Source organism: Ornithodoros turicata, chromosome 3 (assembly GCF_037126465.1).
Source record: "Ornithodoros turicata isolate Travis chromosome 3, ASM3712646v1, whole genome shotgun sequence".
Taxonomy (NCBI): Eukaryota; Metazoa; Arthropoda; class Arachnida; order Ixodida; family Argasidae; genus Ornithodoros; species Ornithodoros turicata.
The window spans coordinates 45,506,544-45,532,798 of NC_088203.1; the positions used below are offsets into that span (position 1 = coordinate 45,506,544).

The window sequence follows — 26,255 nt, forward strand, 5'->3', positions numbered from 1 at the left end:
CGGCATTTTCAGACAACAAGTACTTGTGAAAGATGAAAGTCACTGAAAAGGTTAGCCAGCTGTAGGGATCGAACCCACATCTTCTGGATTGCCGGTCCAGGGCTCTACCAATTGAGCTAAGCTAACACGCCTCTCCAGTGACTTTCGGGGTGCGTCTTTCATTTCAACAGTCACGCTTTCTAGTGTGTCAGTTTTCTGGTTTCTTCTCTGAAGTTTCTTTTCGGCGACAAGAAGCTTCCTTGTAACATTTTGATTTTTTTTCTGGATGTACCGGACTTTTGTTCTTGGTGTTGTTTTGCTGGTGTATACGTGATCAGGTTTTGCTTGCGGTGGCGTGGCACGCACTGTGCATGGTCGAGCGGGAGAAAAACTTATGTGTGAATATGCAAGGTCCGCATGTTCCCTTGGTGACTGATGCACCAGGAGAACGCTCGTCCTGATAAAGAGATAGTAGTAGGGGTACTCATTAGCTCAAAGATGTCAACATTTTATAGGGAATGAGCACGAACTGGCGTAGATGGCGTAGCGGCAACGCGCAAAGCGCCACCAGCGACGAGAAGCGCAGTTGGGTGTTAGTAGAGCTCTCATTGGTTGCGGTAAGTAAGAGCACCGGAGCGCGAGTGTTTCAGACTCCACTCACTGAACGTGATGCAAGCACCAGCCGCGCACGCGGGAGTGCGAGTCTCCGGGCCGCTCCCCGCGCACCTGTTTTGGAACGAGGGCTGTGAAGCAGACGACAAGCGTCCGCGTGCTTGACATTTTCCGTTACGTACTTCCCGTTGAGTGCCGGTAGGGCTACCTTCGAAGTGTGGGCTCCGAAGCAAAATACGGACTTAAAATGTTACCCAGTACACCGATACCAGCGCGGATCTTCCGCGCAGATATCGGCGGTTCTTCGCGGGAAATGCGGTGCTTTAATTCAAACATCTTCACGCCATGCAGCCGTCTTCACAGTACACAGCGTCTATGACGTCTGTTACAACTTCCCGTCTTCTGTATTTCCTTTGCTGTTACAAGGAGATGTCTTCGCAACCATAGTCATCTCTTCCAACGTTACTATTGTTTGAAACTAAGCCAGCGTGTCCTCCGTTCGTGCACTGCGAGAGCCAGGAAGCGGCATCAGGGAACGAGCAGTGTAGCGCTCCAAAGTTGCTTTTCGCTGGTTAGTGGCCGCTCCGGGGGTCTCATACTCCCGATTTTAGTGCGCCAAAACAGGGGCACCTACTTAACGCAACCATTGTGTTTACATGGGCCATCCATCTGGAAGTGTCGTTCACGTTTGTATTTTAGTTATATCTGGTGCAAAACGTAGGTAGCCAGGAAGGTAAGGCTGCGAACAGCAAAGGATGACAGCATTTTTATGGTTCCACGCTGGAAAAAGCCCGTCCGCTCCATGAGAGTAACCACATATTTGGTATGACGGAACAAAGACATGGAACACGGTGCGTTCTCCATGCGAGGTGCATCCGACAGTCCGGCATCAACAAGGAAGCACGCAACGTTGTGCTACAGGGTAGAATGCCTTAAGGTGATCAACACATATTCAATGGACTCTCGGATGTTGGACTCTCTGATCAACATATATTCAATGGACTCTCGGATGTTGGACTCTCTGATCAACATATATTCAATGGACTCTCTGAATGTTTTTCTGATGATAATCGGACGCGAGACGGCGATCCACTAGTATTTTGACAATGTCAGAGCGCTCATGAGCACTTACATTCACTGGAAAGAGAGAAATAGTGGATGGGCCATTGTAATTACAAAGGCAGTTGCGTCATGCGCATGTAAGTATGGTGCAGCAGTTCACTGCGTCACCTACGTCAACAACGAAGACAGCAGGTGAAAGACAACACAAGAAAACAGGTGGAAGAGGCCATCTGCCAAAGAAGCTCGGCCTGTAGAGTAAAGGTAAGTCAATGAAGTCATACCCATTCAACAACCGTAGCTCTACGAAATAGACAAATGTCAACATGGCAAAAGTGAAAAAATTTGGAACCCGAGAAAAGGACAGAGGAGGGACGACACGACATGTCAACATCACTGATCTCTCTCGACTGCTCCATGGCTGTCATCCAAAAAGCTGACACAAAGCATAACAGCACCGGTGAACTAAGAAGAGTCATGTTTGAGTTAAGGGATCAGAAAACCATATTATTACATCAGGAGCAAATGCAATAGATGGCGTCATTGACTTACCGGGTTTATTGGCCGGCAAAGCTTTTGCCGGCCAATTTTTACCCAACGGTTTCTTCGATGGATATAGCAGGAACGGCTCGAAACGAAGCCTAAGAAATGGGTACATGTGTTCGGGGTCTTTTTGCGGGTGGTGGTGTAGAGTGGTCTGATTCTTCAACGCACTCAGTTATTGCCCTTTGATGTGAGCTCCTCCATTCTGCCTCAGGTTGGCAAGTGCGAAATATGTTTATTTCAATCATCACGCTAAAAGCAGTTAAAGGTTGCACCACCAAGAGATGCATAAAGATAATTTTGTGCACTGAGGTAACACCACTGCGTGCCGCTGGTGTATCCTGTATGGCACTTCAGTATAGTTGTGGGTAATAGGGGCTCATAGAGGTTCCTTTCGATTGTTTTCTCTGCACTAGGATATTGACCATGCAACTTGGCACAAAGGGTCATGGTTGCTCACCTGCTGTGCGACGTCCTGAAATTGATCTCCTTGAAGAAGTGGATCGTCCCCTGGGTGGGGCGTTGGAGTTGTCTTCTGACATATTATCTTGTACCTAAACAGGGACCATTTGACTTTTTAAAAAGCCTTCCTGGGCCATATTGTGTTCGTAAGCCATATCTGTATCTGACTGCAGTATGCCTTCAAAATGCACTGTTTTTCATTTACCTTCTGCATGGCTCCACCGTCCCTTTCCTCGTCCATGCCAGACGGGCCACAATGTGTAGAAGGTATTTCAAACTCGACGTAAGCCCCAACCTGCAAAACAGCCCGCACTTTTCATAGTGACCTTTGTTATAGCAGCACCTTTGTCACTGCATTGAAGCCACTATCTAGGCAACGGTTCGGAAGCATTTGTTTATCCAGAATTGCAGGCATGGGTTGCGTTACAAACATTTGGTAGGGCGGGGGTCATTTTTACAGTTACATTTGAACAGCAGTATGTATACCTGCAGACCCGTGCCTACCACTGAAATAGAGAAGGCACGCTGTAGCAGCTTGTACATGAAAAAGTAGGGGGGTGTTGCAAAAAATGAGTGTGGGGGCTCTAGGGGAGCCTGGATAAATCACTGGTCCGAAGTTTGACATACGTGCCTCAAAGTTTGACATTTCCTCATGGTTGTTGATTAACTGAAAACAACGGTTAAAAAGAAAAGTAAACAGGCAACGCGTCAGTGTCATTTACATTTGGAATTATGTGTAGTGCTTGGTACGTGCTGGTAATGCAACAATCGCATCTAGTGGTGCAATACTAACAATGGTGTGGAACGTTCTTTTCATTGAAATGTATATACACACATTTCTGTGTTTGTCTCATTTTTACAGTTTTGTTTTCCTTTCACAGCCTTTCCTGGCAGTTAGGTATGTGCCATTGTAAACCACAGCATGCCCTTCAGCTTCCCTGCTCTCTGTACCACGAGCAGTAAATCAGATACGAACTGCATATGCTCCTTACCTCCTCATCTGCACATCCTTGAAGTGGACTGCTGCTTTCAGCTCTCTGGGCGTGAGACTCTGTACACGGTGTCCCTAAATATGCATATTTCTTGTTAAATTTCTATGTGCCAAACATTCCAAAAATATGTCCCTCATTGTATATTATGTAATCTTTCAATGCGCTCGTTTGGGAAAGGATATGTATATTTAAACAAAAACGCAAAAACCTTGCTATTTACCATCTGCTGAGCGGCTGCATGTGCCTGTTCTCGTTCAATCTGTGATGTCATCTGTAATACTCGATTACATGTGCCCATATTTTAATACAAATATGACTGAGGCATATTTTATTGTGAAATCTAAATAGGAAGAACTAGCTTGGTTTTTAGAGATATATGTGCATCCATAATTGAAGACTTTAGGCAATAGTGATGTTGGTGCAATGCAGCACCAATACAACTTATGCCACTACTTCCCGTAAGTCTTAAGTTGTCTGCAACAACGTAATAAACCATAGTTCACATCAACGCCGATGCTAGACAGCCTATACTGCTAAATATGTTATTGGGAAATCCAGATGAAATAATGTTTACTTCTATCCTTACACATTTTTTGAAGAAAAACAGTTCCATTTTCTTAGGAGGGCACCAAAACGCAAAAACGACTTGCTCTCAAGTTAAAGTCCATGTGTCAATTTGTACAAATCAAACAAAATTAGTTTACACAACTGTACCGTTCAGAAGAAAAACGCTATTAAAATAGAGCCTTCTGTGGGGGCGACGAATGGGGTCCCCAGGAGGCAAAGATAATAATAATAATAATAATAATTTTTATTACTGCCCAAGAACGGCCGCTAAGGCCATGGTGTTGGCGCACACAATACACAACTCACAGTGGATACAATACAGACATAAACGCACAAATAATTATGTACAGACATATATATAATACATCTACAGTGGGATACTAACAGAGGTACATTACAAACATAACAGGCATACGTACTTACTAATTTACAGACAAATATACCACGCAGTACACGCGATGAAACATCAGCAACAAAACTACATGACACGCATACGTACTTGCATATTTACAGACAAGTATACCACGCAGTACACGCAATGAAATATCAGTAACAAAACTACAATACATAGATTACGCGCAGCACATAAGTTATAAGATGGAATGAGACGATATACTGTACAAAAAAAAGGAAAGAATATCACGATAGAAAATTCACTGATGAAGGAAAGAAATAACGTCGCCTTTAAGGGATGCGCTAGAGACGTGGAAAATATCACATGTGGGGGGAAGCGAGTTCAGAAGAATTTGGCATCGGGTAACTGGATCGCTGGGGCAGAAGCGTTTAACGTAGAAGACTGGTGGATTACGAAAAGCCGCGCGAGGAATACAAAAGTTATAATAGGAGGCTCAGCAGGAGTGGCGAATCAACACGGGCATGGACACATTTGAACAGAAAGAGGGCGTCGGCGATAGAGCGACGTGTGGCCAGTGGGTGAAGGTGAAAATATTGCAATAGTGTGTCATAGTCATACAATAACTTTTTTCGTAAAAAGCCATTGTGTATGATATGGAGCACTCGTTTTTGTACAGCCTCAAGACGCTTTGTATCAGTACCTGAAAGTGCGTTCCAAGCAACAGAGGCATATTCAAGCCTGGGAAGAACATAGGACTTGTAAAGTTTAATGAAGACAGCAGGAGTCTGAAACTCCTTGCATGTATATGACAGGGGGCCCAGCGTGCGAAGAGCGGAGGAATGGACCACTGTGACATGTTCATGGAATAGCAGTTTGGCATGAAAAATAACTCCTAAATCTCGGATACTGTCAACACGACATATCTCAATGTCGGAGAAGTATCGGAACACAAAGATATTTGTCTTGCGTGCATCTAGTGAGACAGCAGGAGAAGCATGCTCATAGCCATAGTGGGCGTGTGGATTTGGAACGGGTCACATTGTTGTGTTCCGTATATGAGAGCGGCATGATGCGCGCTCATATGCCGCTTCACTGCCGATTCACTGAATTGTAGACCATAACAGTTCTCGCGAATGTTCCACTGACAGCATTTATCTTCACGTCCTTCTGACAGCGACGCCAGTCCGCTTGCGCACTATGCTTTCACGTGCGCGCGCAGCATGGACTAAAAACACTGATGCATGAGCTGAAGCGTCGGTCACTGCTTAGCGCGGAAACAAGAAAGAGTCCGGTATAATTTTGGTTGTAGCTTCGTAAAGGAACCAAAGTTTGGAATTATGATAACAAGTACGAAATTGACATTGCGTGTAACGTAATTTGAAGTAAACTTGTTTTTGCATTTTAGTGCCCCTTTAACGGAAAGCGGAATCGCCGAAAACGTAGTCTTTGTAAGCTACTAAAGCTATTAAGCTGAACTAAATCTCAGCTATTAAGCTGTCCTTTGTGCTGTATCCCATTTTAGCACTGATTTTATTGACATTTCAGATGCTTATTATCGGTAGCAAGAGAGAGCTAGCAGCTCATTTTTGTAAGCAAGGCTCTAGTAAAGATAGTTTGGAATCCCTCATGATACTCTGTGGTCTTCACAGCATAGTGGCGCGACCGCTTGAGGCAAATTGCCTCTCCCCACTGCAGCCACTGCGTTGCTGTTGAAGGTCTGGAGCACATTTTTCTCCATTGCCCACATTACCAACCTTCCCGAACCGTACCATCCGGGTCCCTCAACGAGCTAGACTCCCGCCCCCACCCCCTCTCTCACAAAATTGCTTGGTCCCTGGCCACATCCAGCACACCAACACTCTACCCCCAAGGCTCTCTTCACCTTTCTGGACACCACAGGACTTCGATCCATATTGTGAAGGGGCTCATTATTTCATTCCCCGCATCACCACCAGCAATGGGGTAGAGTTTCACCTCGGGCGATGAAACCTCCCTGTCATCATCCCGTAATAAAGTTATTGTTGTTTGACACTCCACATCCAGCAAGTAGTTTTGTTTTACACTTTGGAAGCGCACACGAAGTGTGCATGTTGGCGTACAAAGGAGAAAACTGCAACTCGGAAAACCGAAACCTGCGTGCTTCCAACCTTCCCACCTCAATAATTTTTAAGAAGTGGACATGTGGCCTAATTGACCGAATAATTGAACAGTCATGCTTCTTTTTAATGCCCGTATGACACCTAGGTGCGAGGGTGCCGCGTAATGCATCTGTTTGACGCCCACAAGGTTAAAGGTGATCCCGATGATCATAAATTACGGCATATGAGATATATCGTTCTCTGCACCGCCACCGTGTTTGAGCACGCGCCACTGCCGCCGCTGCCGCAAAGAACATATTGACCTGCGCGCTGGTATCGGTAAAATGGCGTCAGCGCACACCTCTGTACGTAGTAAGCCGCCGCCGCGCTAACTGAAGGCGACGGCAATCTATTGTACTGGAGCGGGTCTGGAAATACGCACCCGGGGCGGCTGTCATCGAAAAGTGTTTCAGGCTCATCTCGCTAGAAACTTGACCTCATGGCAACTTGACGCGGCCAGCTCGAGGATTCATTGTGCAGTCTCATAAGACAGCGTAACTGACTTATTTGCAATATGACTGCCGCAGTGACTGTGACACTATCCGAGGACTTAGGTTTGTAATCCTCGTGCTCACGAGACGGGTATAGCTTTCACGTAAATGCGTTCTACTGTGCAAAACAGCTCTTTCATAACTGCAGATGTGAATGCAACCAAGTTCACTGGCAAAGTGGACATCCTGATCGCTTGCACGACACCAACGTCCACCATCTCTCTTCACACCCACGAGGACATGCAACTAAATGCGAGCTTCAGCGACAACATCATTGTCCTCGGCTACAAGAGGACGAAAGACGTCGTCGCAGTCACATTGAACAAGAGACTGCGACGTGGAAAGCGCTACAGTCTGAGCCTACAATTCGAGAATACATTCTTACCAGGTGGGGAGTTTGGTTTTTTCACCGATCATCAGCTGCCTGACAAGCGGTAAGGAGCCAGAGTTTCTTTCAGTTTGTCTACATTGGTCATAATGTGCAGACCTGGTAATTGTTGTCTGTCTCCAACTTGTAGCATCACTTACGCGACAATATTTGAACCTATTGGAGCGCGGCACGCTTTTCCGTGCTTCGACGAGCCTGACTTGAAAGCCACCTTCGACATAAGCCTGCTGCATTCACAGAGCCTACGCGCCAGCAGCAACATGCCCATCATTCGTTCCACACCAGTGTAAGCGACCGCGATTTTGCCTTCTCTAACCATCGTTGAATTTGCCAAGTTAGTGTGCAGGATTCCTTCCCTTAACCCCTCTGGGGTTCCCTAGCCGATCCATCAACCTCACCAGCCGCAACCCCAAGAGCACGAAAAGCACACAGAAGTAGCACCAAACTGACATTTATTCTGCTTAGGGATGTGCCAACCGAGTCCTCCAATATTAGGCAGGGATTCAAAGTTCCGGAATTCGAATCCCAGTACCCAAAGCCCATAAATTTCTCACGCATACGCATTACGTGATCCGCGGGCAAAAATTCCTCCCGGAACACCTGCCCAAAACTGCGCCATAAAGCAGCTGAGCTTTCCAAAGCAGCGGGAAGTATCTGGCGCAGGACGACGTCGTTAATAACTCCAACGGTCGTTTATTAAGCGTCCAACAAAGTGTCCAGGTCTGCAAGAAAGTCTTCGACGGTCTTCGCGTTGCTGTAGCCCGAAAATGACGGTACCGTCAGGTTCAGGCATAGTGACGTTTCCAGGGACGGCTGGGCGTGCTGCTACCAAACTGCTGCATCAGTAGCGTGTAGATGAGTGCCATCTGCCGAAGCTGGTCCTCTACCACTGGTGCAGGTTCGCCTTTGTCGCTATCGTTTTCGAGATTCTGCTTGAGCTGCAGGGCAAACAACAATATGCAGCCGAACAAAACGACGACACACGAGAGCTAAAAAAAGGCACTGCCAGAAAAGTGTTACAAGCAAACTAAACAATAATCCACTAGGTGCTCCTGGGAGCGTGCGGCAAGACGGGTGCTCCCACTTTTGGGCTTTGTTCTTAGAGTTCCCACTCCCAGTTCTCTTCCTCTTACATCGGTCTGTCAGCTCTGTCAGCGTCTGTTTTCTCTGCCTGCGACGAACTCTGTTGCCTTCCGATGCCGCTCGCTTTGATCTATTCTTATCTTTTGCGACGGGAGTGGGTACACTCTCTTTAGGTGATAATTGTTGTAGGCTCAAGGTTCTTTCTCGACAGGCTATCTTGAGCAATCTAGTTCGAGTAGTTAGTTACTGGAAGGGTAGCTAGTAATTACAAGTATTTGCCCTTCTAAGCAAAGTAACTTTCTGCTGTAACTATTTACCTTTTTCAGGAACCAGTTCAGTAACTAGTAATCTGAATCATAAATTTTTTCAATAACTTTGCAAGACGTTCGCATTTGTTTCCTCTACCTGTGTGTTGTGACCCACATAAGTGCTCGTGGCTCTAAAAGAATATGCGATAAGGGCGTAGCTGTCACCGTACTCATAATGCCGTTGCGTAGTGTCGCGCCTGGGTTGCAGGGCAAAATCAGAAGACGCTATCTGGTAACAAAGACCAGTTTCATTTCTCAAATAACGTTATACACTTGTCGCTCATTTTGACGAGAACAGGGCCCCTGGACTGTATCCTGCTCCAATTTTGCAGTAGTTTTTGAAGGAAAATCGCCCTTATTATCCGCTATCGGGCTTGCAATGCAGCAGTGCCAAAATTCACTTTAATTTGAGTCGTTTATATTTCCTATATAGCGGATTATTGTGAAATGCTCAACACATTTAGCATATTCTAGCGGAATCGCTGATCCAGTTCGGTGTCTTACACTCGGCAACACTGCCGTGCTGATGTCTCATCATGCTAAGATTTCCTGGCAGGACACTCGCATAGATTGCGTTGTTCTTCTGTCATCATATCCCAGCGTAGAGTGTGGCATAACCACAGCGGGTAGCCTCAAGTCGAGGACTACTTCAGATTGCAGTGCACGCGCCACGCGCTGTTACGTATGTATTCACAATCGTCGTCGAACGAGGGTGGGGTACCACGTGATGTCGCTCATGTACTTTCTAGCTTATATCACGTGGTACCCCACCCTCGTTCGACGACGACTGTGAATACATACGTAACAGCGCGTGGCGCGTGCATTGCAATCTGAAGTAGTCCTCAACTTGAGGCTACCCGCTGTGGTTATGCCACATTCTACGCTGGGATATGATGACAGAAGAACAACGCAATCTATGCGAGTGTCCTGCCAGGAAATCCTAGCATGATGAGACATCACCACGGCAGTGTTGCCGAATGTAAGACACCGAACTGGATCAGCGATTCCGCTAGAATACGCTAAATGTGTTGAGCATTTCACAATAATCAGCTATATAGGAAATATAAACGACTCAAATTAAAGTGAATTTTGGCACTGCTGCATTGCAAGCCCGATAGCGGATAATAAGGGCGATTTTCCTTCAAAAACTACTGCAAAATTGGAGCAGGATACAGTCCAGGGGCCCTGTTCTCGTCAAAAGTAATCGAGCTCGATTACTTAACGTCACGAACTATTGGGCAGAGCTACACCGGTACACACTCAGACCTTGTTTATCCCTAGTCGGTGTCTGTAGCGCATGAACAGTGGGTTGGTGACGCTTTCCGACGACATTATTGGGGCGCTACGTGTTATACTGAAATCAACGACAAGGGAAAAAGGAGGGAAAAGCGTCGCGTATTGGCGTGTATTATAATTAATGGGATGTGGTGATATTCCGTTCACTGTGGAATAACCTTCATATGCATGGATTACGAATAATTGCATGTTTCGCTACGTTGACGGTTGGCACCCAGCATGGAGGAACGAAACACAGGAGCGGCCGTTTCGAACAGATTTCCGTGGGACCCTCTGGCGGTCGCTCCTGTCAAAACCGCCATTACTTCCTGTCCACCATGTGATCCTCTCTAAAGTTTCGGTTGAGCAACGCTTTGTTGCTCGCGCTGCTTTCCGTGCTTTTATGCTTTTCCAAAGTCATTTACTCTTAAAATGTGAGAACCATTGCGGAAACAACGTTTTGTTAACGTGTTCTTACCGCGGTTGTGGTAGTCGTTCAGCAGAAAGCAACTCTGTCACGGGAATCACGTTTCATTCGTAAGTACGTACTTGATCGGTTGTTTCGTGCCTCTGTGATAGTCACCTTGTATCGCTCGTTTGCAAGCTGGCGCTCTGCTACAGCTCCAGATCTATTTGATTTCCTCCTTTGTTGTGCAAGTTTGATTACTGGATTGATTTACCAGTTCAGCAACAAAGACACAAGACGTGGCGACGTTGTCACACAAACGTCGCTGCCACGGGTGATGTTTCTAGTCCTGCGTGCTTGTGCTACAGACCCTGACGGGCCTTGTAGAAGGATTAACCAAGAGTAAACCTCCGAACACACACAAATAAAAGTGGACCCACCGCGTTCATCACAATGCAACTGCAAAAGAATCAGGACTCCCGTCGTCTGCTTAGGGAGCTGACCCCCACTCTTTCCTGCTGTCCTCTCTCCATCTGCCCGCATGTGTACGTCGCTCACAGGCACGGTTGCTTCGCCGCTCTAACACGGAATGAATAAAAATTGCTCTCAATTCCATAATAAATACAATTCAGAACCTGAGGCAAACAAGAAAAACATCGTGGAGACAGACATGTCTTTGGGTTATCACAGTTTCAAGATGTACTCTGATGAAAAACACAAAGGTTTTCGTCGATGCTGCTTCCTCTCAACATATACGATGAAACATGTGCTCGCGACACATTTGTTGACAAGTCAGGGACAACTATGATCAAGAAGATATGCAACAATAGACCGTATGCAAAACGTAGCGCCATCTCGTAGCACCTACCGGCATTCCGCCATGTCTGAGGCGTTCTACCCGGCCCGAGCAATGCAATCGACTATCATACCACAGTTCTGTCACGTGTCATGCTTCTCACATATGCTGTTTAACTATTTTATTTGTGTGATAGGACGCGGATTTCAAAAAGGAATGTAAACTGGGTAAAAGAGCCTCAGATGTCTATATTCCTTATTGCATGGAAAGCGTTGAGCGCGGTGACATAGGTTGGGCAACAAAATTACGTTACCCTAGTGCAACGATGCTTTGTTATCCCACCACAGGAGAAATTTTTACAGTTTAGTACAGCTCATTTGAGAACTTGTTAGAGCACTTTATACAGCAGAAATATTTGGTACAAAATAAAAGCTTAGTACGATTGCAGTTGTTGCTATGAAACCCGCTGTGATATTCCCCGTTACGCACTGGTATAAAATGTGGTCTTTCTCTGCTCGGCGAATCTGAGTTTTCGTTATTTGACCATCTCCCACATAATTGTCACGTTTGGTTGCACTGCATTTCATGTGACTGTTTACCAGACAGGCAGTCCTCCTTAGATGTGACCCTCAGACAATGCACCCTGTGTCAATCGTTTAGTGCGAGGACACTTCATGCTCGCCTTAGAGTCACCTTGAACAGCTTCCCCGAGACAGAAATTACTGCTTGCCATCAAGAGAAAGGATAAGTTCAATGCTGACACAGCAAAGGTGCATTCACGGCACTTCAAAGACACTGATTTTGTCCCAAACGTACCAAATGGAAGATGGGGGCCTGTATGAATTTGCTGTGCCATCAGTCTTCACACTCAAGAAGAAGTGAGGGAAAACCACCAAGGGAACGCGTAGTAGTCATACAAAGTTGTCGATATGTCATCGTTAGTGTCCAGAAACAGATTCTTTTAGGATAATTGACCGTCGGTACTTGCCGCAATCATACTAAGCTTTATTTTGTACGAAATATTTGTCATATACAGTGCACTAAATAGTTCTTTAGCGGACTGCACTGAACTGTATAAATATGTCATAGGATGGCATTAAAGAGCAGCCTTGCAGTAGATCAAAGTAATTATCTCTCCCAAAATCAAAATGACCGCGCTCCAATGCAACAAGGAATTCAGAAGCACTCTTACCTTGCTTATATTCCCTTTTGAACCCCTCGTCTCACCATGTGAATAACATAGTGAAACATCACATATGTGAGGCAAGACACGCGTCAGAACAGCCGGACGTGAGCAGTGTGTATGACTCGCGTCGGCGAGGGAGCCTCAGACATGGCGGAATTCCGGAGGTTTCCGTGCGCGCTACAAGAGGGCGCTGGGTTTTCCATACCGTCTACAGTCAAACCTCGCTTTACGAACACCCTTCGTTTCTCAGAAAATCGTTCGTAAATCGAGGTATTCGTAAATCGAGGTCCGAGGTGTGCAGTGCACAAATACCTCACAAAAACACGGGAAATTGATTTAAATAGGTTTAATTTTTGAAAATACTGCGTAATTGTGCTTTGCACCATACTTTCTGCAGGGTCTATCCTGTTTAGAAGACATGACAGAAGTCTGATACTTGACTCATCCACTCGGTCCTCAAAGTACCGTATCGCGCGCGGATGAGACTGTTTCCAACGGCAAATATCACGCTTGTCACCGGCTGTCAGGACTGAACGCCTTCTCTTGGAACGGCAAGAGGTTTCCATCTCGGAGACCTGGTCCAAACTCACAACCGTTCGGCTGTAAACGTCCGAATTATTCTTTCAGGAAATCGTGAATCATGTTTGTGGAACGTAGCGACGTTGGAACATTGTATGTTTGACCTTGGCAGCATGTACTGAGCAACTTTCATTATCCTCCGGTCCATGGGCCTGTCCTCTGTACGTTCATAACTCCCGTTCGTATATCGAGGTCAGAATGGCTTGGCTACTTTGGGTCCGTTCCCTAATAATCCGTTCATAGTTCGGATATCGAGGGTTCGTAAAACGAGGTCAAAATACACGGAAAAAGTTTGGTTCCCTGTGGAGTCGTTCGTAAGTTGAGGGAATTCGTATATCGAGGGTTCATAAAACGAGGTCCAACTGTATAGGAGGTTTAGCCTTCTGGCACTAGCTTTCGGACCTGCCAAGTTTTATACTTCAACAAGAAAAATGCACGCGGCGACGCAGTATGTGGGAGCCCAATAGACATATTGTGGGAAGACTTGCTTACAACTGAGATAGGGGAGGGGTCAACAGCTTAACGTACACAAGTGAAGAAGACATGGTCTTCCTCAACCTGGGTCCCGACCGGCGGTGATAGAATGTGCCAGCGGGCAGATGTTCGTAGCCTCATTGCAGGACGCCAGTAAAACCGACGAGCCAGCGCAGTGGCAGCAAGAATACATCGACGTCGCCCACGGACTGCAACACAAGCATGACCACCTAAGCGCCACATGCACTGAAAAAAGTAAATGGTGGCACACAACATAAAAGGCCACCAAACTGACAGAGGCGCAGCAAAGAACGTATAAGCTCGTCAGAGCCTCGACGATCTTGCGTCGCAGAGCAGCGCCTCTTTCGTATGCGTAGTCATCGTTGTTGCTGTTATTTCCATGCGACCTGTCGCGCGGTGGGCCTTCAATGTCAGGAGGAGGCTCGTCATAATTGTCCGCGTCATCTGCAAGGGGCGCATGTGCACGCGCACAGATGTTGTGTAGGGCGGCACACGCACCCACTATGTTTGAAGCACTCTGCGGTTCGTAGTGGAGGCATCTGTAGCGCTGTATGCACAGGATCCCAATGCACTTCTCCACTATCCCGCGCGCGGCTTTGTGGCGACAGTTGTACCGGACCTCCTGTGTAACGGCTGCGGTTCATCAGGCAGTATGGTCAGAACTAGGGGGCAGCCGCTGTCACCTGAGTGATACTCATGTGCAATAAAGCGGACATGCAGAGCCACCTATGAGTAAAGTTTCAAGCGCATAGAGCAACACGTCTCTGTGATGGGCGGCGTAGAAACTAGGGATGTCGCGAACCTTTTTCGAACCGCGAAGTTCGATATCGAACCTGGGGGTTCGAATGGTTCGACGAACCTTCGAACTCTTCAACAGGTTCGCGGACGTTCGCAAAGTTCGACTTATTTTTTATGTTATTTTTAAAAATAAAGCATTGGCTTTTTTTTCTCGCTTCCTTTGGCCTCCTGATGTCATTGAAAAGTTGAAATACATTGTTGACTTCAGAAGTAGTTGGATCACGGCTCACCTGGATCGCCATTCCATCACAGTTTGCACTAACTCTGAGGAGGGTATAAGAAAATGACACTACACAAAATGGAATAAAAGGTATCCTATATGTTAGCTATTGGGGCGAAATACCGAGACTGACGTCGTACATGCCACTGAAGAAACACACACGGCAAGGAGCAAGCAGTCACGCCAAGCTATACGCAAAAGATGGTGCTACAACCTCACCGATGGAATAAAAAACCTTTTCAGTTACGTTTGCGTACATATAAATTGTACACTACAATGCATATAGGTACAGAACGAGGTACGCTTCAGGACTCAGGGTGCGGCACAACACTTCACGTTGATGTCAATTGCAAACAGTGTGCGTTGCGTATATTTTATGTCATGCTATGTGTGCAGTACATGGTTCCTGAGCCCAGAAACGTTTTTCTCGTGTTGTTAAGTGATAATAATTTAAATAACAATTATTTGCAAAGTGATTTCTTCAGTCATCGAAAATTCTATGTAAGTCGCGCACGCGCAGACCTGTTGAACTTCTCGACGAACTTCTCAAAAATGTTCCTTTTTCTTCGAACCTGTGTGAACTCAAACCGCGGCCGGTTCGCGACATCTCTAGGAGAAACCAAACTGTCGCGTCTTGCCCTGTGTCTCATATTGCCCCATCTTACACAAATCCGAGTTGTTGTATGCCATAAGTATGTATCTCCTCGCGCACTACTAACAGCGGGAAATATCCTCGGGCGCTGTCGGAAGGGATTCCGTAGCAGACGACAGGAAGAGGCGCATTTCGTTGCAAAGTCGACATTCCGGTAGGGTGTGAATGCTCAATATAATACGCACATTTTGCCCCGTGAGCAATTATTTTGCGTTTTTTTCTCCCCAGTAGAATATTCCGTGGGGATGACAGAAGACGCGAACTATATCGCAATCTGTGATAGCATGGTTGTGCAACTGGATGCAGTCCTGTACGACGTCTTGTGCATAGTGGCGAAAAAATTCCCTATCCCATCCAGGGACCCCGGGATTCATATTTCGAAATCCCGGCATTGTAAAAACGGCCAGGGATTTCGAGCCATTGTTCGCCATCGGGAACAATTAAGAAAATTAAGCGACCGTTCTAGTTGAAAACCTGTACACAACAATATCGCAGGAGGCCACGCCGTCCAGCGTCTTGTGTTCTGTTTTTTTTTTTTTTTTTTTTTTTTACAAGGACAACGCAAACCATAAGCTCGAACAGATAATTACGGCAGAAAAATTGTTACATATTGTGAGTATAGGCTCACCCTTTGCTCAGCATCTACCTTTCATTCACGCATCACCCTAGGTGCTGAACTAAATATGACCATAATTGACCGACAAACACACAATTGAAACTGCCAAGAACGCTGAATAATAATTGGCAGAGCATATCATGTAAGAGCAGTCCTATTTACACATGATATAAAAATGCAAATATAATGATGAGCTCTTATTCGACGTATACACATCTGCGCTTTCTACGAATCACTCTTAAAACGCTCGTCATGGACTTGAATTGAACACGATGGACCATGCTCTTAAAAATGAACTTCACCACATAGCACGCTCCTAGCCAACCATCATCCCGAATCCCCAAATCGGGGGCGAGAACATTGTCATTCGGGATGATGGTTGGCTAGGAGCGTGCTATGTGGTGAAGTTCATTTTTAAGGGTGTACGTTGATAAATATTTGAAGGTACACTGTTAAAAGGGTACTACACTCCATTATTCGCTCCTAGTCAACCATCATTCCGAATGATATCATTATGTGTTCTGATTTGTTGAAAATGAGAGGAGGTGCTTATCTTGGGACACAGATAAGCACCTCAGACACAGACACGCGTGTCCCAGATGGGTGCTTCCACCTGTTTTCAACAAATCCGGATAGAGCATGATATCATTCGTGGTTGGCTGAGAGCGAGTACTCTGGTGAAACAGGGTTTTAACAGTATACAGGGTGTCCACGCTAAATGTGAACAGAGTTTTTAAAAATATATCGATCACTTTTTCCGAGATGAAATCAATTGCAATATAGCATATGCTGAAGGGCACTCCCTAGGGGGCATTAACAGACTCCTAAGGCAATGTCTTAATTAACTTTCAATAATTAACTTTTTAATTATAAAAGCTACGAAGTTGCTCCAATGAGAACATCTGATCTCTTCGGTCACCAGATACCAAATCCGTTTTCAGAACAAAAATCCGTTCGGTAGATCGTCCGCAAAAAATTCGTGAAGGAACGCCATTTTTTTCTTTATTTGGTTTATTGCGCATCTTCAAAGAAGCGGCTTTCCTTTACCCCCAGTGTGAGAGAGTGAAAGAGCACAGTGCCGCCTCATGCGTCGAAGATTAGCTTTAAATTGCGGAAACAAAACAAAAACACAAATCTATCGGGTGACTCTATCGCGACTGCCCTTATCTTGGGCTGCATTTTCTGTTTTCTTTTAATCTTTTTCCAGGACGCAAGAGGCGATAGTGTGCTCTTTCATCCTCTCGTATTGGGGGCGAAGGAAAGACGCGTCTCTAGAGATGCACAATGAATAAAATAAAGAAACAATGGCGTTCCTTCACGAATTTTTTGCGGACGATCTATCGAACGGATTTTTGTTCTGAAAACGGCTTTGGCATCTGGTGACCGAAGAGATCAGATGTTCTCATTGGAGCAACTTCGTAGCTTTTATAATTAAACAGTTAATTATTGAAAGTTAATTAAGACATTGCCTTAGGAGTCTGTTAATGCCCCCCTAGGGAGTGCCCTTCAGCATATGCTATATTGCAACTGATTTCATCTCGGAAAAAGTGATTGATATATTTTTAAAGAATCTGTTCACACTTAGCGTGGACACCCTGTATGTTGCTTACAGCGTTGCTCGGGCGACGATTAGGCTGGTGTATAGGTGCTGATGGGTTGTGCAGAGAATGTTACGGTTGTTTCAAAAGCAAATTCGACGACTTGACGAAATTGTGCATAGTTATCAAGGAAGGTTCCTGATCTATTGCGCAGTGGCGCAGACATGACCCTGGACACCTTCGAAAAAACGCCCGTGATGTCTACCTACCTTGCAGCGTGGGTAGTTTCAGACTTCAAGGCAAAGACAAGAGGCAGGGTAAGGAACAAAGTGATCAGTTTGTTTAGATCAGACTTCTGGCAAAGACAAGCGGCAGGCTAAGGCAGGCAGGACAAGCCTGTTTCTGGTTAGCGTCAGACGTGTTCGTACAACCAGGAGGGCAACACAGAGTTCCAGGTGACATGGTAACGTCGTAACCAACAATTTTAAGCGATCGAAAGTCCGCGATTTACCGGGGACTCTTAATTTAGTATATTGCGGTGCGAACGTGAAGCCGGATATTACCGTATCGCTGTCGTACACATGTTTGCGGATGCGACAGTTCCTTTAAGAGACGGACGCTTCCAACCCCTTTCCATGTCGTACAGGTGACCGTGTGGGGCAGCAGAGACGTGGGCGATGAAGAGATGGAAAGGACCCTGAATTATACGATCCAATCTCTAGAGTACTGCGAGGACTTCTTCGGAATCAAGTACGACCTCCCAAAGTTAGGTAAGTTGTAAAGATAACGTCGATAAATGCGATGAGACAGCAACTTTTTCGACGTTTACTCGCAGCGTTCATCCCATTGTTATGACCTATAGCATTCACTTGGTAACCACCAGCGCAGCAACACACATTAAGCTCGAATGAGATTTTCAGTGTCGTCGTGAAAACATCCATTAAAGAACAGCCATGGACTAACAATATGACATGCAGTTTGTTCCGTTGTAAAAATGAACCTCACCCATAGAATGAGGGAACAAAATATAAACACCGTAAGTGAAGCTTACGCTATTCGAGGAACTTCAGAAAGAAGCCACAAAACTCCATAGCTTCGAGTTTCCGCGAAAGTAGGTGACGCCATCGAAAGTAGGCGTCTCTCTGCTGGCCACATGATATAAGCAACTCAGTCCTAGCTCAGTTCAAGGAATATTCGAGATGTACTAGCAGCTGTGGTGATGAGATGGAGATTGACCTCCAGTGAGCAATGTTGCCACACGCGTTCGTAGAGTAGGCCCCACATGATATATCATGCTCCTTAAAGGATGACTTCGCAACGACTGAAAAAAAAAAAAAAAAGAATAACTGAGAATCATACAGAACACAAACCGCCTCCTCGATACCGAATACAACATTCGCATTCATTTTGCGCAAGTAATTCGTTAATGATGACCGAAATTGGAATGCATGCAAACCGAAACCGATATGCGAACAGCAGAAAACAGAGCTCCCTACTACGGCGATTGGCCGGGAGGAGGATAAAGGGCAACCTCCATGGAGCGAATGTACAGCGAAAAAGCTGCGAACTTCGCTCAGCGTGGGACGCCCTGCGCGAGGCGACAAAAATGTGAGCGTCCACCGCCGATCTGCCCATGCCAGATATTTTCGTCCAGAGTCCGCGATTCCGGAAGCGTCAACTGCAGATGAACCACTCAAAGTGCTCTTCCGCTACGTATCTACGCCAGACCGTCTGCTCTCTTGAATCATCGTCATCGTCCTCTTCTTGAAACTGGATGCTGTCATCTGCTCGCTGTTTCGCCAACTGCATCGCTAGAACGTGAGGCATTCTCTGCCAAGAAACATGTTTTCCTTTCGCAGTAGTGAATATGCGTTTCGGTACGTTACTGGGCGCATCTTTTCAGACAGTTATTGGATTTAGTTGCAAATTTGTGACATCGTAAATGCACTTTTTCGAGCAACTGGTTTCACTAAGCTTTCACCTTATACCCTGGCAACAGTGACATCACAGCATGACTTCCCGACGCCGTCCGGGTGCCACCCTGCAACGGGCCACCCTCAAGCGGGTGCTTTTGGCAAAACTGCCATCTTGTCCGGGTCGCGTAATTCCAAAACACTACCAATGCCTCCTATATTAAGTAGACTATGCCTGTCAGCTTCCAACGCGCACAATGGGAGAGGAGCGTCGCATGTAGAGTCGCACCCGACCGCGAGGGAGCGCCACTCACGGAGGGACAGCAGACCCGGCAGACGATGAGAACGAGCACGGCAGCACGCCCATTATCGCATTCGTATCTGTTGCTACTCATGTTCGGCCCCTAAAGATACAAAAACTGCTCCACGTGCTGCGTTTTCCCTTGCGTCTGGCGACCTGAGTACCCTCCGTATGCAGTGCCCCGCGGCGACACGATACCACGTGACGCAGTGCGGCAGCGACGGCGTCGTGGAGGAGAGCTGACAAGCATAGTCTACTTAAAGGGGCTATAGCATCCGTCCCGGTCGATTCCGAAACTGTAGTGTTTTTTTACTCCGCGTTCATCACTGATAATAACGCCGAAGACCCGACGCGAATTGGCAACGTTGTTACTGTGTAGTTTGATATAAAACTTCGCAAGAGCAGACGACGCATTCCTGGATTCCCTCTCTGGAAACGTCACACGGACGAGGCCAATCACTGCGCGCCCTGTGACATGGAGAATACCAATCACGGAGCGGCCGGAGGGACCTTGGTAGACTTGGCAGCCGACCGACAGGCGGGCGGGCGAGGCGGAATGCTAGGGGACGGCGTCTTCTCTGTTACCGGCTCGCGGAATGTTGTTTCTGGTTAACGTTGAACGTATTCGTACAGCCAGGAGCGTAACGCCGTGTTTCACGTAACATGGTTACGTCTGCACTAACACTGGTAAGCGAAAGTCAGCGTATTTACCGAGGACCTTTCACTTATAGTGCGATGCGAACGCCAAGCAGACGATCTCGGAGAGTATACTGTGCTATCTTATCGAAACTACTAAATTACGTCGCGCCTACGGTAGTGATCTGCAAGCAGGCAAAGCCAATTTTATGAGCAAGTGTACATGAATTCTAAGAAATGAAGTAAAATACTGTATGATATGCGTATAAAAAAAGTACCACACCAAGTATTGAACCCAAGAACACAGATCCGCAACGCGCTCGCTATACCACGAGACCAGCAACGCAACAACGCAACGCGAAGAATTTGGTTAGAAATACTCTGAAAGCCATCGTGGGCCTATTGTGTACTGTTTTCGTCGTGGGAAAACAATTAGGACCTCCTGCAACTGCGTATAAAGTTGCAGAGCGCACAAGACAGGCCAGTCGTTCATGTCCAATGTGGACACTTTTTGGGGAAGCCCTAGTTTTGACGTAAAGGATTAAGACACGCCAATGTATTCTGCCATTAAGCCAACACGGCGAAAATAAATCTCTCCGAAAAAAAAGTGTGACGGTCTCAAGCTACCAATCCACTTGTGGACAATCGAAGAACCTTCTGCAGTCACGCCTAGATGTGGACACTTTTTTCAAACCCTCTGTACTGATGGATATTTTACGGAAAGCAGACGGAGTGTATAGCTTCAGTGGAGGGCATCGAGTTCCGAGGTTAAGCCAACTTTAAGAGTAGGTGTCCCTCAATTCTGGGAATGAAATTATATTCATAACTAAAGCCTGCATCCCCTTTGCGTTCTGATTGTTTTTCTGCCCATGCATGTACCTCCCATTTACGCTAGCAGTTTGCCTGAATGATATCACAGTCTTATGTGCATTTCGCGGCTATAACATTGAGAAACGTATTCACGATTCCCGAAATGTCGCTATCATCTCAGTTCGATGGAAATCATCACACTACAAGCACCACGAGTCTGCGCAGCTCTGCTAGCGCGCCAAATGCACGACACATTTTTCTCACAGTTCAATTAAAATAATGAAGATGAAAAGACGGCCAATGCATGGCTTGTATCCTACCTTAGGAGTACCAAGTCACTAAAACTGGCTGGCCACTCTCTCCCCATACCAAGAAGTAGTATCCTTTTCATCGTGAACCACAGGTCCTGATTTAACACAATCAGCGTATGAAAGTTCGGCCGCAGAAGTGGAAGGGTACGCTGACGAAAGATCCTCTGCATTCTTTCTTCCAACGATATTTGAAACCACTCGGAAGACAGTGGCGTCTCGCCGTTGCCATGCCAACGTAGGTTGCCAGAGCATCGCCTATCATCCGCTAACAGTAGAGGAAGCATGGTCTGTTGCACTGGGTAGTGTTTTGGAATTACGCGTCCGGGTCACACGTAATAGAAAACGTTATTTTGAAGTCATGTGACATTGTTTACATGTCCTTTTGCTGCTTACCGACATATTTCCGTTGTCATAAAGCCAAGAGATGAAGGTATTTTGCCAGCATAAACTATACCATGATTCTTCCGCAACCTGGTAGCCCATTTTTCCCTTTGTTTAAGTTCACTGCATTGGCTCAGGGTGTCTTAACGCGCGGTCCTCATCACATCTTTGCAAGTCGTCAACAGTACGAGGACTCCAATGCAAAACTGTGTGTTTCACTGCGAGACTTTCGGATAAAAATAATTACCGTGGTCGAAAGACATCCAAAACGTCTCGCAGAAACAACAACCGCATTGTTTACGAACACTTTGGGCGTCGATGACGGGCGCCGCCATCTTTAAGGTGACGTGTGCCTTGACGTTTGCTGTGACGTGCGACCAGGACCTGTCCAGGATGCATTGCGCACGCCGAGCACGCTTTCGTCTACGCAGTGATACATCGGGTGCCCCCCCCCCCCCTCCCCCTATGTCAGCATGTGTTGCTTCGAGCGGCCTCTCGCTGCACAGAGGCGAAGCGCTCCTTTCGTAATAAATTCATTTGAGTAAAATGTGCGCTGTTTTGGACCGTGATCTTTCGTACACATGTTTGTGACATCCCAAAGATTACGGATGTGTCACGGCCTATGTGGTGATCTTGTTGCGGAGTCCCACTTTAACGGTAGATATTAATTTTATTATACTTCCACTTCATATAGGGAAGTAATATTTTGACATCTGTTCGGTAGGATTCCGAAGACACGCGTAAGCACAAGTAAAGGGGTTGTGACACTTCACTAGATGTGGTTAATTATGTCATGCACGCATTTTACCAAACTCAAGGGTATCGAGGAGAAAAGAATTATTCTTCTACGTGTCGTAGCTGGCGAGATGAAAACCCTGGAATGGACGTCCGAGTAATACACAGACATTAGAGGCCTCACAGCTCCCAGTGGTAGCCGTAACCACGTGACCTCCCTCGCGCTGCCTCACTGGCGGCCACGCCGGCTGTTATTCCAGAGCCGGGGTGTGCTCGGCATTGTGCTACCCTATTCACTGTAACATTTGGAATCGGGCTCTCGTCGGTTCAAAGAAGAGCCCTTTACGCTTATCTGGGATAACCTGTGATGTCGTGTCTCATCTCCTTTAACGTTCTCCTACACTATTAGAAATGAACTTCACTGCATAGCACGCTCCTAGCCAAATCTCGAATGATATCGTTATCTGACTTGGTTTGTTGAAGACTGGAGGCGTGCCCATTTTCTTGTGACAATTATGAACAGCATAAGTGTCACAAAAAAGGCGTACGCCTCCCGTTTTCAACAAATCAGGGCAGATCTCATTTGAGATGGTGGTCCGCTAGAATCGTGCTATGCGGTGAAGTTCATTTTTAAGAGTGTAGATCCTAAGGATTTCCGTCACTTCCACAGCATTTGATCACGCGTAGCCGTGCTTTCAAGACGGCGTTTTTGTGAGCCGTTAAATACGACAGCGTGTGCCACAACGAAGTACATTTCCGCATGTAATGGTGAAAGTATCCATTTGATTGATAAGTGTCCCTCCCTTTTTGGTCAAGGGCGGTATACTGACGCGCCATACTGCAGTGATACACATACCGCACTGCAGCTTTTTGATATTTTCTTTCCCTATGATGCTGCTAACAAAAGATTACCCAAATTGAGTGCGCCTTTCGTTTTGTATTGTTTAACAGGTCGAGTGAATTAGGACTGATTCTGAGGGTTTGATGAAACGATCGCTCATCAACCTCTTCTATGGTTCTATGTACAGTCAACCCTCGATTTATGAACACCCTTCGTTTCTCGAAAAATCGTTCATTAATCGTTCATAATTCATTTCCACATTCACGGTGCATCTAATCCAGGACGGCATTCATATTAGCCGGGGGCGGGGGGGGCGGGGGGTATCGTTTATCTAAAGGAAAAAAAAAAACAATAAGGAAGAGAGGGCGGTTTACCTGCCGAGGAGGGCGGCAAGGTGCCACAGGGGTGAGACTGTTTCCAACGGCAAATATCCCGGCTGTTCGAACTGATCGCTTTCTCTTAGAGCCACCAAGTGTTTTAATCTTCTAGATATGAAACTGAAGGCCGCTCGGCCGTCATAGGTCACCCAGGTAGCAAAAGTTTTCCACTCACAAAATCACCTCTGGTAACTTGTGTCTGTCGGACACTGCACGGATACTTGATCTTCATTATTTGTTCATCTTTATTGACGCGATCCCAGTATTTTCCCGTGTGTCAACTACCCCGTTCGTAAATGGAGGTTATAACACATGTGATTTTGCGGTTGGTTCCCTGAAAATTCGTTCACAGTTCGGATATCGAGGGTTCATAAACCGAGGGAGAAATACATGGAAAAAGTTCGGTTCCTTGTGACGCCGTTCCTTGTGATGCCGAGGGAATTCGTAAATCGAGGGTTGACTGTATACATATTGGGAATTGATGTTGGTAAATGACAACTTTGCCCATTGTACGCGTAGTGTTGCACGTCACTACAGAAATAATTGAAGAACCCTCCTGCTGCACCAGCGACGTATTGCGACATTTGTTTGGTTCAACCGATTTAAGCAGTAGTGGAGCGCGGTAGAAGGAGCGCGAGCGTGAGTCATTTTGTCGACTCTGTGGCCAACACTTCCTTCTCGGTGGTGTGGGAAGTGATACACGGACCAGTTATCAACAGACAGAGCTAACAGAGTTGTATCTGGTAACTAGGGGCTCATTATTTAATTCCCCACATCACCACTAGGAATGGGGTAAAATATCACCCTGGCGAAGAAACTACCCATCCATCATCACAAAAAGAAAAAGAGAAAAAGACCAAGTTATTTTGTTATTTGGCAGCTAATTCCGCTGGTCGTTGTAGTGCAGAAAGGACAGCACTACTTTTGGTGTACACGCTACAGTGGTCCCTACAATGGAACGTGCGTCGCGTTTCACTGGTCATACCAGGACGACCGCCACTGACGACTGTAACACCAGTGTAGCTCGTACTACACCAGAAATACTACTGATGGAGACGAGAACACCGGCTCCATTTTCAATTCAGATTCCTCATTTCAGATATCGTCGGCATCAGCGCCCTCAGTGTGTCAGGAATGGAAAATTGGGGGTTGATAATAGCAGAGGGACATTCGCTCTTTGGGCTTGAGTACTTTTCGTGGCCGGCGGTGGTAACTATCCTGCACGAGGTTATTCACCAGGCAAGTGGAGCGGTTACGCTAGTCCCATTCATTGCCTTTACGCTATAGTCCCGTTACGCTAGCGGTTACGCTAGTCCCGTTCAGTGTAGACATAGCTTGAAACGGGTGCAAGGGTATATCGTTTTACCTTTCCGCACACGCATTTACGAAGGTATACGTATTAGACTGTTCGTTGAGTCCACATAAGAACGAACAAATAGTTCCGTGAAAGCAGAGCCAATTGGCTGCCACACACATTGCGTCACTGCTGCTCTTCCACTTACGCTTATGCAATTCAGCGGGCAGTCGTTTCTATATTGAATTCAAAATATGGAGCTTGCCTGTCTCCATAGTTTGGCAATGCCTACCCTAAGTGGTCATGTGAAAAGCGCTGTCATCGGACACATTGTGTTGGAGTAGCGACACCAGTTTTAAAAGGGGTTATAACCACATCTATTAAACGTTCACGCACACTTCTAGTGTGCCAGGGACTCAAAAAGGCGTGGTGTCGTAGTTCCGTTCGTCCGAAGACTGACAGATGTGCGTTGGCGCGTGGATGGCACCGGGATCGTGGTGCTGATGCCTGCCTCGCACTGCACGAAGACAGCTCCAACTCGATTGATTTAGATTTGGTGGTGATGTCAACGCTGTTACACAACACAATGACAGAATCTTTCGCAAAACCATTTTATTAAATGCCCAGCTGCTTTTAATTTAGCACAGATGGTCAAGTATCATGTTTTCTTCCTATAAAACTGTTAAGTGGGTCAGTAAGGTGCACCATGAGAAGTAATGCACACCACACAGTCATAATTATCGCAGAGATTGAATTTAAAGAGCGCCGCAAAAAGTGACCGTGCGCAACGGCGGTAGAGAGCAGTACCAGCCTGTGATCTCCTAGGTACCTCGCCCTGACGCTACAGGGGCCGCGTTCGCTGATTGGTCCACAGGAATGTTGTCTGCTACTCGGCTGTTCGTGGGTCTTAAAAAGCTTTGCTCCTGGCTCGGTCATCAGTTGGCGGTTCCTTCTATCCCCAATTCTCCGAGGGAACTAGCAAAACTGGTTTACGGCGGCAAACCGACAGAGCGCTCACCCCCACTGACCAGCCAACCAGAGCGAGTTACCCCTATAACGTCATCGGTGGCGTGGCGTTATACCTTCTTCTCCTCTTTATACCCGGCGTGGCGAGTTAA

At 46.4% G+C, this 26,255-nt stretch overlaps 1 protein-coding gene across 1 annotated transcript in view; it reads left to right on the forward strand.

Annotated features, from left to right (window-relative positions):
- The window catches only part of LOC135386986 (endoplasmic reticulum aminopeptidase 1-like), a 142,173-nt gene that overhangs the window by 49,420 nt on the left and 66,498 nt on the right, over positions 1 to 26,255 (forward strand). Inside the window, exons 3-7 of the mRNA XM_064616440.1 lie at positions 7,347 to 7,632; positions 7,717 to 7,872; positions 17,753 to 17,855; positions 18,185 to 18,308; positions 24,943 to 25,082. Coding sequence (XP_064472510.1) covers positions 7,347 to 7,632; positions 7,717 to 7,872; positions 17,753 to 17,855; positions 18,185 to 18,308; positions 24,943 to 25,082 — 809 coding nt within the window. The remainder of the gene's footprint in view (positions 1 to 7,346; positions 7,633 to 7,716; positions 7,873 to 17,752; positions 17,856 to 18,184; positions 18,309 to 24,942; positions 25,083 to 26,255) is intronic.